The sequence below is a fragment of the Halichoerus grypus genome, chromosome 3, assembly GCF_964656455.1.
Source record: "Halichoerus grypus chromosome 3, mHalGry1.hap1.1, whole genome shotgun sequence".
NCBI classification, from domain to species: Eukaryota; Metazoa; Chordata; class Mammalia; order Carnivora; family Phocidae; genus Halichoerus; species Halichoerus grypus.
This window is the reverse complement of record NC_135714.1, coordinates 89,399,101-89,413,800: the sequence shown is the minus strand read 5'-3', so window position 1 is coordinate 89,413,800 and position 14,700 is coordinate 89,399,101. Positions and strand designations below refer to the sequence as shown.

The 14,700-nt window shown below is 36.1% G+C and overlaps 1 protein-coding gene across 5 annotated transcripts in view; it reads right to left on the bottom strand.

Moving 5' to 3' along the window:
- SEC24B (SEC24 homolog B, COPII component) overlaps window positions 1-14,700 on the bottom strand; it is an 88,749-nt gene that overhangs the window by 35,513 nt on the left and 38,536 nt on the right. For 3 of the 5 annotated variants that reach the window (XR_013446431.1, XM_036098047.2, XM_036098046.2), the window contains exons 4-6: window positions 12,275-12,379; window positions 2,588-2,668; window positions 191-414 (exon numbers count right to left, since the gene is read on the bottom strand). Coding sequence is in view for 4 of the 5 variants with exons in the window: in XM_036098047.2 (XP_035953940.2) it covers window positions 191-414; window positions 2,588-2,668; window positions 12,275-12,379 (410 nt within the window). In the remaining variant the exon portion in view is untranslated. The remainder of the gene's footprint in view (window positions 1-190; window positions 415-2,587; window positions 2,669-12,274; window positions 12,380-14,700) is intronic. The other 2 variants (XM_036098049.2, XM_036098048.2) reach the window with 1 other exon arrangement.

Genomic DNA, 14,700 nt, shown 5'->3' with positions numbered 1-14,700 from the left:
TGTTATTTATATTTCCTTTTATCTCTATGTATACACACATACACACACACATAAAAACTGGAACCAAAATGTATGTACGTTTGATCTAGGCTTATCTGTATTTGCACCTATAATCCATTTGAATCACCAGGGATTTGTGAGAACTGATAATAGTTTCACCATTTTAGAAATGCAATGTCTTTATACATACTTGAGCATACGGCTGGAATCCAGAATACCCTGGGCTACTGGGCGGTACTGTAGAGTTAAGTGGTGCTGTAGCATTCTGATAACCAGGCTGAAGAGCTGGATAACCATACCCAAAGGGCTTAGCCATTTTTGAAGGCTGAGGAGCAGAAGGAGTTGGAGCCGGAGCAGGGTCAGGTTCAGGAGCGGGATCAGGAGCAGGACTGCTTGCTGATGAGGAAAGCATATCTAACAAAGGGAAAAACATGGTGTTAACGCTGAAAATCAAGACTCTATAAAGACTTGGCTCCTGGGCAAGCCATAATCTTTGGCATTTTCCTTTTTTAAACTTTTTATTATGAGAAATTGCAAACATCCACAGAAGTAGAGAGAAAAACTTGATCTAACATTTTTATTTTTATTTTTTAAAGATTTTATTTATTTGACATAGCGAGAGAGGGAACACATAGCGAGAGAGGGAACACAAGCAGGGGGAGTGCGAGAGGGAGAAGCAGGCTTCCTGCAGAGCAGGGAGCCTGATGCAGGGCTCGATCCCAGGATCCTGGGATCGCGACCTGAGCTGAAGGCAGATGCTTAACTGACTGAGCCACCCAGGCGCCCCAATAAAATGTATTTTTTAAAGATTCTTCAACAATCATTAATTTCTACAGACAGTATCTATTGGCTCTCGCTTTTGAAGATATGTTCCCAGACATTCTTCTATCATCTTGTGCTTATTAGGCAAGAGCTGGCTTACTGGCTTTTTGGTAACCTCCCAGATTTCTTAATAGGACAAGAGGTTCAATGTAGTGTCATACCCTGCTTATCCTTCCTTACAGTGATGGGAATGTAAGTAGAAAGGTCTCTTAACATGATAATAGCCATCAGCACAAGATATAGATAGCTGGAGTCAAACGTGGAGGTCTAAAACTTCTCCCTTTCCTTAGGACAGGGATAATATACCATACATACATTTCTATAGTCCTAAGTTCTGTCCTAGCACCTGACACATAGTATTTTCAATTCATTTAATCTTACTGCTATAGATAGCAGTAATTTTGGTATAGTTATAAATAGCTAGAAAACTTGTCCAAGGTCACTCAATGTCAGCACAGTTCATAATAAGATTACAATTTGTTGATGAAATGAATATGGACAGACAAAGCAAGGCTGAACTCCAAAGCCATGATCTTTTGACTACCACATTCAGTATTTCACTTCAGGTTAATTTTCTTTTTGTTTTTGTTAGGTTAATTTGAAGCTCACGAAATACTATACAGTTATAGTAAATACATCTTTTTAAAAAAATTTAGTTAAAAAAATTTTTTTTAAAATTCCAGTATAGTTAACATACAGTGCTATATTAGTTTCAGGTTCATAATATACTGATTCCACATGTAGTATTCACCTTTTAGTCTACGAATTCTAGAATATTTTGATAATGGTGATTGCTTTTGGAATGGTCCACAATTTCTTACGTAAACACGCATCCCTAGGAAAAAAATCCTTAACCACAAAAGAGTGAGTAGCTTATTGAAGTATTCTTGAAATATTAAAAGGGAACTCTACTAAGCTGAGAAGATGAAAGTTTTCTACTGATTAGTAGGATAGTGATAGCAAGATAGTATGTTAAGTCCAGCATACGCCAACTTCAATTAAACTCCATCCTGGATTATTACCAAAGTGGTAAGAAATAAAGAGAAGGGCAAAATTACTTGTTCTGTTAGTCCTAAAGTTTCGAATCCCTAGAAAAAGTGAGAAAGAGAGCAGTCAGATGTGGCTGTCAGGTTATCTGTGATAAGAGACAGACTAAAAAGGAAGATCACAGTTTAAGATATTATAATGAAATGACTACGAATTCTAAAACTTAAGTTTGTATTTTTTTCTAATACTATCCACCACTCCTATTCCTATATAATGACCAAAGTTATTTCCAGATAAGGTTAAAAGTAATGCCTCCAAGATCTACCCCCAAGTTGGTTAGTCTATTTACCTGGTGAGGCAGCCAGGAGCCATAGGGGGAGTAAAGAGTCAAAGACTATTTATATCCAGAGGCTAGCTGGAAGGAATTCAAGGATCTAAGCATGAGAACAGAAATATAAAGTTTACTTAAGAAGTTACCAGCATAAGAAAGAAGGGAAAGAGGAGAATTATTTAGTATTAAAAGTCTTTTAGAAAGAGGAAAAAGGTAAAGAGCATGATAACAAAAATAAAATAATAAATTTCCTTAGGCCTCTCAGAAATTACATTTGTAGTTGTTATATGACAATTAAAACTATTAATTTAAGGCTGAGAAATACCAGAAAATGTCCTTTTTTCTGTTAAAAATACAGCCTGCTAATTATGTATATGTTGATGTTTGGAAAAAACTGATGGTCAGTAATTTTTCAAGTAAGCATCAAATAAGCACAAAAGGAATTACCTGGGTAGCTGCCTCCTTCCAAGGCATCGTAACTGTTGGGCACTGGAGAAGCACTGCTCGTGGTAGAAGAGCTGTCAACACCTAAAAGGAAAAACGGAAATATGCACTAAGTTTAAAATGACAGTGTATCATAGAGCAGCCTCTGGCAATTTGGAAAAAGATGTTTTGCTGAACTAGGAAAATTCTTGACTCTAAACTCAAAGTGACTGATGTTTAACGACCTTTAAAAACCATATATAAATTTCCGTTAATAAGAGTGGGGAGAATATGGAGCTGACAAGTGGAACACAATTTAATCAAATGCATGTGAAGGTGTCTTAGAGAAGAACAGGTATCAAACTTTTAAAAGTAGTAGAACACACAAATATGTTAGACTGATGGAAATGTTACCAGAATAACACCTCCAAGATTGCATCTACCAAATCTCAAGCTATTAAATACATTTTATCAGTACTAGGATATTTTAAGATAGTGAAATTTTAGTGACTTTTATAAGGCAGCACAGCTGTATGAAACCTTCTCAAAAGAGGAGTCTCCGGCTTGGGCTGCTACCTAGCCTGCTACTCAGCATTTCTATGCCTCAGTCAGAACGGGTAGCTAGTATCAAAAAGACAAGAAACAACAAGCTTTGGTCAGGATGTAAAGAAAAGGTAACCTTCATACACTGTTGGTGGGAGTGTAAACTGCTGCAGCCACAATGGAAAACAGTATGGAGGTTCCTCAAAAAATGAAAAAAAAAACAACAAAAAAAACCCACCATACAATCCAGTAATTCCACTACTGGGTATTTACCCGCCAAAACCAAAACACTAATTTGAAAAGATATATGCACCCCTATGTTCATTGCAGCATTATTTATAATAGCCAAGGTATAGAAGCAACCCAAATGTCTACTGATAGACGAATGGGTAAAGATGTCACACACACACACAAACACAGAGAGAGAGAGAGAGAGAGAGAGAGAGAGAGAGAGGGAGGGAGGGAGGGAGGGAGGGAGGGAGAGAGAGAGAGAGGAATATTACTCAGCCATAAAAAAGAATGACATCTTGCCATGTGCTACAACACAGATGGATCTAGAGGTATTATGCTAGGCAAAATAAGTCAGAGAAAGATAAATACCGTATGATTTCACTTATATGTAGAATCTAAAAAACAAAACAAATGAACAAATAAACAACAAAACAGACTCTTAACTCTAGAGAACAAACTGGTGGTTGCCAGAGGGGAGGCGGGTAGGGGGATGGGTAAAACAGGTGAAAGGGAGTAAGAGGTACAAACTCCCAGTTATCAAATAAATCAGTCATGGAGATGAAAGTACGGCACAGGGAATATAGTTGATAATATTCTAATAACACCATATGGTAACCCATGGTGACTACACTTAGTGTGGTGAGCACTGAGTAATGTATAGAATTGTCAAATCACTATGCTGCACACCTGAATCTAACACTGTATATTAACTGTACTTCAATTATTAAAATAAAATCTTTGTTTAGTAAGTCTCCCCCCAAAATATACCAAAATTTAATATTCATAAACAGATGAATGGATAAACAAAATATGGCCTATCTATAAAATGGGATATTATTCAGCTATCCACAGGAATGGAGTACTGATACATGCTACAATGTGAATGATCCTTGAAAACATGCTAAACAAAAGAAGCCAGACACAAAAGGTTACAATTATGATTCTATTTATATGAAATACCCGGAATGGGGTTAAGTCTACAGAGATAGAAAGTAGATTGGTGGTTGCTGGGGACTGAGAGGAGGAGAAAATGGGAAGTTAATGAAAATTAAGAGTTTCCTTTTGGGATGGTGAAAATGTTCAGTTCTACCTAGTTCAGTACTTTCTCAAAGTTAGAACTAGATAGAAGTGATGACTGCACAACAACCAAAATGATAGAACCAGACAGAGGTGGTGGTTGTACTATTAGATGACACTGAATTATATACTTTAAAATGGTTAATTTCATGTTACGGGAATTTCACCTCAAAACCATATGTTAAGACAACAAGAATGGGGAAAGAATATTCTTTTCAACAAGACAGCCACGTGAAGTAGAATAAAGTTAGACCCCTTCCTTACACCCTATAATAAAATTAACTCAGAATGGGTCACAGACCTAAATGTAAGCACCAAAAATCTGAGAATATAGGAGTAAATCTTTGTGACCGTGGACTGGCAAACGATTCTTAAATATAATATCAAAGGCACAAGCAACAAGAAGAGTACACTGGATCTTATGAAAATTAAAAGCTTTTATGCTCCAAACAATACCATCAAGAAAGAAAAGACATGGGAGAATATATTTGCAAATTATACATCCAATAAGGGTCCAGTATGCAGAATATAAAAAGAATTCTTATAACTCAACCATAAAAAGACAAATAACCAAATTAAAAATGGGTAAAGGACTTAAACAGACACTTCTCCAAAGAAGATAAACAAATAGCCAATAAATACACGAAATGATGCTCAACATCATTAGCCACTAAGGAAATGAGAATCACAACCACAATGAGATGCCACTTCACATCCACCAGGGTGGTTATAACTGAAAAGACCGATAATACCAAGTTTTAGCAAGAATACAGAGAAGTTGGAAACTTCATGAGACTGTAAAAGGGTGCAGTCATGTTGGAAAACGTTCTAGCGGTTTCTCAAAAGGGTAAACACAGAGTTATCTAATGACCTGGCAATTCGCTCAAAAGAAATGAAAACACACACCTCCACAAAGAGCTGTACATGAATGTTAACAGCAGCATTACTCATATGGCCAAAGAGTGGAAACAACCCAAATGTCCATCAACTTATGAATGGATAAATAAAATGTGATATATCTACACAACTGAGTATTATTCAGCAATAAAAAGGAACGAAGTATTTTTTTATAGATTTTATTTATTTATTTGAGAGAGAGAGAATGAAAGACAGAGAGAGAGCATGAAAGGGGGGAGGGTCAGAGGGAGAAGCAGACTCCCCACCGCCCGCCGAACAGGGAGCCCGATGTGGGACTCGATCCCGGGACTCCAGCATCATGACCTGAGCTGAAGGCAGTCACTTAACCAACTGAGCCACCCAGGTGCCCAAAAGGAACGAAGTATTGATATATGCCACAACATTGATGAACCTTGAAAACATTATGAGAAGAGAAAGAAGCCAGTCACAAAAAAATCCACATATTACATGACCTATTAATATGAAATGCTCAGACAAATCTAGAGGCAAAAAGTAGATTAGTGGTTGCCTAGAGCTGTGTGTATGTATGTGTGGAGGAGGGTAAGAACAGGGAAGTGACTGCTAAAAGGTATGAAGTTTCTACCTGGGGTGATAAAAGTTTTCGTATCACACAGTGATTGTTGCAGAACTTTGTTAATATGCTAAAAACCGCCAAATAGTACAATTTAAATGAGTAAATTTTACAGTATTTCAATAAAGCTATTATTTAAAAAAATACACAGCATTAACATAACATAATAAAAAGAAAAGGAAAAAAAATACATAGCATTCTCTCTGAATCTTGTGTTTCTGCTCTCAGCTCTGTCAAGTAAATAAATAAAATCTTAAAAAAAAAAGATTTTATTTATTTATTTGATAGATACAGAAAGAGAGTGTACAAGCAGGGAGAGCAGCTGAGGAAGAGGGAGAAACAGGCTCTCCACCGAGCAGGGAGCCTGATGCGGGACTCGATCCCAGGACCCTGGGATCCTGACCTGAGATGAAGGCAGACGCTGAACTGACTGAGCCACGCAGGCACCCAAGAAAAACTTTTAAATGTAAATATCAAGAAATAATTATTCTTGAAAAAAAAATAAAGGTAAGACTGCTTACACATGCCAAATTATTTTAAATATTTAAAGTATTAATTTTGTAGAAATATTCTGTTTTCAGGTGCCTGGGTGGCTCAGTAGGGTGAGCATTTGACTCTTGATCTCAGCTCAGATCATAATCTCAGGGTACTGGGATCGAACTCTACGTCAGGCTCCACGCTCAGTAGGGAGTCTGCTGGAGATTCTCTCTCTCTCCCCCTCTTCCTCTGCCGCTCCCCCCCAACTCTCTCTCTCAAATGAATAAATTAAAAAAAATATATTGTCTTATTAAATAATTTGAAACCTGCTAGCTTAGTTTAAAATTCACTTTAGGAAGAAAAGCACCAAAGCAAATCTCTATTTTCAACTTGTTAAAATAGCAAAACCATGATAAAAGTTTTAAATCCTGATGAACCACTGAACTAAACATCTCAAGCTCTGCTAAAACTTATTGTTTAATTCTAATTAGGTCACGACATCACTGCCAACACAAGTCAAAGTGGTATTTTTTTAAGAAGTACATTATACAAGTTAATATTTTGAACAAGTCTAAAAAAACCTTCACGATTCCCCTACCATCTTACAGAATAAAGTCTAAATACCTTTGTGGTATCATAAGGAACTTCAAAATGTGGGATCCAATTGCCCTCTTCACCTCTATTTCTCTCCTATTCCCACACCATTTTCTCTCTTTTACCTTATGATGCAATCACACTGATCTAATTCTGCACCCAACATACCATCTTTTCTTGCATTTATGCTCCGCAGATATTGGTTCACTAGCCTAGATTCTGTTCTTCCACATGGCAAATTCCTACTCATCCTTCAAATTTCAAATCCTCCATAAAACCTTTCTGATATACCCATAGAAAATCATTTCCTTTCCTACGTCAGGACATTTTCTCACCCCTTAATTAATGCACTTATCAAGATATATTGTAATCATACATGCTTCCCTATCATATTATGAGTATATGGAGGAGGCTATGCTACTGTATTAATCTCTGGAAGCATGACACCAAGCAAAATACTGCTTTCTGTGTATAAGCTGGCTTTAGTCAAATGAATAGTCAATGGACTTGCCCTCATTCTTAAACCTTAGATAGGTCCAGTTTGCAGGTACTTATAAAACACATAATCTATATTACCGATTAAATACTATACATTTGCCATGGCTGGAGAAAAAAAAAGGAGAGCATTTTCAAATGTTTAGTATTTCAGTTAATTAGATTTGAGGCTAGCCTAGACATCTAATTACTAGTTGAATACTATTTCTATTTGAAAGTACCTTTTGAATTCTAACTCTAGATGCTGGTACCAAATCTCCTTCCACTGTAGCCCTAATACTCTGCCCCTTCTCACTATACAGAAAGTTGGGAGTTTCCAGCTATAGCAATCATATATACATATGTATGGCATGTTTATAAGCTAAATATCAGGTAACAGGTACCATATTTTCTTTTTAATGTAGATGAACACTGAAAACCCTCAAATACTTTTCTTGTGGCATGAATATCCTTTTATATCCTTCAGAGACCCAGGACATGTGTTCAATTTATAGAATTTTAAAAATATATTACATAGCTATTGAATTCAGCTGAAAGACATTTACCTGTTAAAATAATAAAATACTACATTAATTAAAGGGAAAGATTTGAATCCTAAGGATTCTCTTTGGAGGGGTAGGGGAAAAGGGGAGATATTGGTCAAAGAGTACAATCTTCTAGTTGTAAGATGAGTAAGTCTGAGAAATCTAATATATAGCATAGTATTATCGTTAATAATACTGTATTATATACTTGAATTAAAAAAAAAAAAAAGAATTCTCTTTGGAAGTTAGACCTAAGCAGGCCAATATTGTCTTGTTATCTACAGGAGTCGACTTAACTTGTTCTGTGTCAAAATACAACACTACCTTTTAAAATACCCAAGGCAAACCATAAACATATCATTATCTCTGACGTAGTACCTGGAACTGATTAATTACTATTAGCTTGTGTGAAAGTCAAACAAAAACTGACTATGACCTTAAAACTCCTTATGAAAAATCAAAAGTTTTATTCCACTAGCACTTACAAAATACAGCCCCAAGCTGTCACATTCCCAGAGCCGTGTGAGAAAGCTACCCATTGTCCCCTCACCTCTTCCCAACCTGAAAATTCCCTAGAGGAAAGGTGCTTGAGAGTCTGTATAGCAGGTAACAGAACATGACCTGACAGTGTTTTCCAGGAACAGGGCTGATAAAGTCTCAAATCTGAATTAGTCTTTGTGTTCTTTCCCCCCTTTCACATCATTTCACTTCTCAATTTTTATTTCACTGCTTATTTCCTTTCACTTCCACTTTCAAGTATTTGTCTAAAACTGATGGTCCACTCAAGCACTAACAACTGAAGGAGTGAATACCCATGACTGAATAAACTTAAAGAGAAGGATTTAAGACACAATCATATGGGAACCTGATAGCTTGCTACTTGCTCAAGCTTCCTTTAAAGGTTTGTTCTCCAAAATTCTGAACTTTTAGTAGCTTCTAACAAAATGTAAGACTGTCCCTAGTACAAAATCTATACCATAATTATAAAGAGGAATATTAATGATTTCTGAACCTGCTCGTTAATATCTCATTATTTTTTCAAAAGTGTAGAACAATTCCATATAAACTAAACACACAAAAGTCCCATGAATACAGGGAAATGCTTACAAAGTAGAGCACTCTAAATCTCTACTTTATATAAATACTTGTATGTAGTCCCTACAACAATTTGAGCCACTTTCTTTTACCTCTTTACACATGAAAAAATTACTGTAACTGAGCAGGGTTTAAAAAAATAAAATAAAATTCATTTAAAAGCTACATTTTTTTCCCCATTCAGAACATGTCTTTAATTTGCAATCAACAAATATATGATTTTTTTTTTAACAAACCACGAATTGAGAACAGAGGATTCTAGTAAAAATGTCCATGATATAGTCTTAACTATTTTGCTGCATAATAAAAAAAGGCAGGAGGAAGACAGTATGTGAGTAATACAATAGTGATTACTGCCACATGCCCTTTAGTTCCCTCCTACTCCAGTGCTTTGTGTTCTCACTAGGAGATAGAGACTCCTTTTTTCACACCTTTGTGCAGACAAGAGAGACGTCGGTTTCAATCTCCACTCTGCTACTTAGTAGTTGTGAGCCCAGAGACAAATGGTACTTAGCTTGTTCAGATCACAGTCAACTCTGTAAAATGGAGCCAATTATCTCTGGTTTACAGGATTGTTGAGAAGAAAAAATTGCAGTTAAGAACATAATGTCAATGTCAATGACTTAATCTTTTTCATTTGCCAGACACGGTTCTAAGCTCTTTACAAAGAATACCTTCAATCCTCAAAATAACCATATGTAATTGTTACTATTATTACTCCCATTTTACAGATGAGTAAACTGAGACTCAGTGAGTTTAAGAAACTTGTCACAAAGCTAGTAAGTGTCAAAGTCAGGATTTGAATCTAGAAAAACTGACATAAAAATCCATTAGCTCTTTAGTGCTGCAACTGGCACACAGTAAGTGCTCAAATAATACTACTACTACAAGGCCTGAGAACAACAACCCATTAGTAGCAATAACCACACACTACAATCAGATCTTAGTTTCTAAAATACCCTTCTTCACTAAAGGAAAAGGACGCCTTGGAGAAATGGCTCGGTACATCGTTGCAGCAGTATAAGATGAGCTAGGAATATCTTACCGAGACCTCAACGTGCTTAAAGATTCATGGGAACATGTTCAAAAGACAGTTTGAAGAAGCTGTCACTGACCACGTCTAGGACAAGCTGCTATCAAAATAACTAATGACTGTAATGGATTATTACTGAGTGAATAAGAATCCATGAGTCAATATGAACCCAAGGAAGTCAACAAGGGAGAAGAAAAAGCTCTCCTTTACACTGAAACCTTGACCCATAAATATAGAAGGAATGTTGGAATTAGAAAATCATTAATAAATGCTAAAACTGAGTGACAGTTTAATTAAGAACAGGACATTTACACGGTATCAAAAAATCTCCCCACAAATTACTTATTAATTTCAATGGGAAAAAGTGGTAACTTTACAGTGGAGAAACTTGGCAGACACCATTTTAATCAAGTGCTCAAAGTTAACATCATCAATATGGGAACAAATCAACATCATGTGCCTTGGACAGGATGCACTAAGAACACGATATTACTTCAGTGGTAAACCTGCCAAAAACACATGATTTGAATCTAATTACAAGGGCAGATCAGATAAACCCAAACTGAGGTACATTCTAAAAAACAACTTGCGTGTATTCTTTAAAAATGTCAAAGTCAAGAAAAAGAAAGAAAGGTTAAAGGATTGTCTTAGATGGAAGGAGTCTAAATAGAAATGGCAACAAAATTCAATGGATGACCTTGAATTGGATCCTGGGCCATGAGAACAGCTATAAAAGATCTTACTGAGACAACTGTTGAGATCTAACTATGGACTGTGTAGCAGATATTATTACATCAGTGTTTAATATCCTGAATACTGTATTGCATTTGTGTTACGTAAGACATTATTATTTTTTTTTTTTTTAAGATTTTTATTTATTTATTAGACAGAGAGAGAGAACACAAGCAGGGGGAGTGGCAGGCAGAGGCAGAGGGAGAAGCAGGCTCCCTGCAGAGCAGGGGGAGCCTGATGTGGGACTCGATCCCAGGACCCTGGGATCATGACCTGAGCCGAAGGCAGTCACTTAACCAACTGAGCCACCCAGGCGCCCGACATTGTTCTTATAATGAGGAAATACATACTAAAGTACAGAGGGGTAAAAGTACATGATAACTTCAACCTACTTTCAAATGATGCAGGAAAAAAATGTATAATAATAAAGCAAGTGGGGCAAAAATGGTTTATATAAGTGTACATGCGAGTTTCTTTTACTCTTCTTACAAGTTTTCTGTAAGACTGAAATTATATAAAATTTAAAAATTACAAAAAAATCCAGAAAGATAGATGGGTATCTACATACTTAAAGAAAAAAAATTACTCCCCATCTATAACCCTCTATTTTTACCCCTCCTCTAATTGTGCACAAGGATTTGAATATTTCAAAAATGCGTAAGAAATAAACTTGTGTTTAAACATACTGTTTATAGAGCAAATCCTTCTACTCAGTAATAAAGATGACCAAAGGAGAATCATGGTCATATATAACTTGAAAGGTCAGCACTTATTGCTGTCTTAAACTATTAAAATTAATGAAGGAACTGAACTGCTTAGTGTTCTACCAGCAAAGCCAGAAAAAGATATTAAACAGGCTTCAACATATAATCATATACACAACTTCTTCACTAGCAAGATGTGAACTACTACTTTAAGCAGGATAGTAACTGCAAATTTTGGGCCTTTTAAATATATGACAAGGGCCAAAAAGGACCTAAAAGAAACATTGTCAATTTCTCTTTCACTATTATAAAATCCATATGGTTTATTTTGATTAAAGTGGCATGCAGAGCAGAAAATAAAACATTATTCCTAAAAGGGTGCTAAAGCAATCATAGGCCAAAAGCTTCAGTTAGGGCTCATTCTTTGATATGTGACATGAGAGGAAATGCATTTCTGAAAGAAGAAAGCACTCTACCATCATGAAAGATGTGTTGTTACTTACAAAATGGTAAAAGATGTCCAAAGGAGGAAAAATAAAACAAACAAGCAAAACACCTCATTTCAAGCGACCCAACCTTCTATAACCCAAACCAAGCAAGTTCATGGAGCTAAATCTGCAGACACTTTTTTTTTTTTTTAAAGGCTAACAGACTGTGGACATAAAAAGAAAACTTGAGTAGGAAAAGATCAAGAACTGGCGTAAAGCTAAAGCAGACCTGCTTCCTCATCCTCCTCCTCCTCTTCCTCATCATCGGAAGTTGATGACAAGGGAGTTGGTGCGGAGCTAGCTTGATTATTAACATAGTCACCATACTGCATGCCTGTAAAGTGGAAAGCACAAACACAAGAGTCAAACCAACAGGAAAGATGAGAAATAAAATTCTGACATTGCATTAAAAGTGAGAAAGAACTCTGACATTCTAAAGAACATCCCAGCATGCATTTTAATGTTAGCAAATTTATTATCAAAACTGGAACCGTTAGAAAATTTCTGCAAAGCAGTTTAGTAAAAGCAGCTTTTACATGAACTGGTTTAAGTGTGAAAAAGTAGCACGTATTACACTGATTATATTCAGGAAACTGCAATGATACTGTGAAAATTTTACTGAGCTCTATACATGTTTACCTTCTTTGACCTTGGGGCCCTTGTGGTATACTTCCTTTGGGACTGTGCATTCTTGCTCACCAGTGATCATTTCTACTGAAATGAATTTATACCGCATTCAACACACATCAAATACTTGATACCTTCCTTCTGCTAATGCCACTTTGATGGTAACTCAGTTCTCATAACGGAAAAAGAATGACAGTTAAAGAAAAGAACTGTATTCAGAATAGTTCTCTGCTCACAGACGCTCAAAAAAAAGAAAAAAAAGAGCTCATTAACTGTGGTCCTACAAGTGTGACAATTACCAAAACAGTGAATTTTCTGAGATGGCCAATCATCCCAGCCTATTGCATACACGTCAGTCTGAAGCAGGTGGATGAGACTGGTCCTCTGTGTAAGACACAACGAGAAGGAAGATTGTGTGGAAAAGGTACAGCTGTTAACTATGTAACACTTCTTCAAAAAAAAAAAGGTGATTGGGTATTTTTATTATTTAATAATTCTGATAAAATTAGGCTAAAAATTAACATTCACAAAATCTTACGAAGGAAAATAATCCCAATTAAAAATAAGAATATAAAAATGAATAAATATCCCTATAAAGAAAATCTTATAATTCAACTTGAAAAAAAAGATAAAAGAAAAAACACAGAAACACAGTGTGGATTTTTAAGGACATTTCACAATATCGGAAGCACAATAAAACCCTGCCTCACCAAAATCACATGGTAGTCCTCTGATGCTTTCTTTCTTTTTTTCTTTCAGGTGACCTTTTAAAATTAGCATGTTATGTTAATAAACATAACTCATGTCTATCATAGGAAAAACACTATTAAAGAGAAAAATCTGAGCTCAGAAGAGAGCAAAGGTTAAACTGTCAATGAGTGAAGCTTTGATCTTCTCACTAGGACCAAGTAAGTCACAGAAAAATCTGCTGGCTTTGCTGAGACATCTTTTACATATAAAATAAAATAGGGGCGCCTGGGTGGCTCAGTTGGTTAAGCGTCTGACTTCAGCTCAGCTCATGATCTGGGGGTCCTAGGATCAAGCCCCCTGGTGGCTCTGTGCTCAGCGGGGGGCCTGCTTCTCCCCCTCCCTCTGACCTCCCCACCCCCCCTTGCTCATGCTTCCTCTCTCTCTCTCTCATAAATAAAATCTTTCAAAAATATATATAGGTAAAATAATAGTTATCACAAACTCATCTGAGAAAGTAAAAATCAATGTGAACTAAAATAAATTCAGGCAATACAAGAAATCAATTTGATACTCCGAAAGACCAAATTCAGAGTGGCATGTTCCTCTAACAAAAGCCTATTTAAAATGAAAATTTGACTAATAGACCTTGCGTTAAATATACTAAACAGTTTGCAATTAAACACAAGTTAACTGTAAAAAAATTTTATTTTTTTATTTGACAGAGAGAGAGCACAAGCAGGGGGAGTGGCAGACAGAGGGAGAAGCAGGCTCCCCGCTGAGCAAGGAGCCCATAGTGGGACTCGATCCCAAGACCCCAGGATCATGACCTGAGCCGAAGGCAGATGCTTAACGACTGAGCCATCCAGGCAACCCGGTAAAAAGATTTTAGAAGAAAACAAATTCTTCAATTTAAGAACCTCTTTAAAATTAAGTACTTTCTCAAAATGCAATTAGCATTGCACTTTAAAAAGTACAAGTGTTTGTACACAATAAGAAGAAATGAGAAAGAAGAAACTCCATTTACTGTGCTAAGAAGGGCCACTAAGCAGGAAAAAAATCAGAAGAGAATCCATTCTTTTCATGACTGAATCAACATTCAGGCTGATGACTCTGTAACTAATCAAAGGAGGCAAAGAACAGCACAAACCTATATGTATGATAAAACATTTTCCTCTCTTTCTCCACATTTAGTGAATTAAAAACAGATTCACTTATTATTGGAAAAATATCCAATGCTTAATTGGAAACAAATGAGATGGCTACACAATGATTAAAAAAAAAATCTAAAGAGCAACTACTTAATGCACTGGAACAAACCTATGAATAAAATAGAGTAAT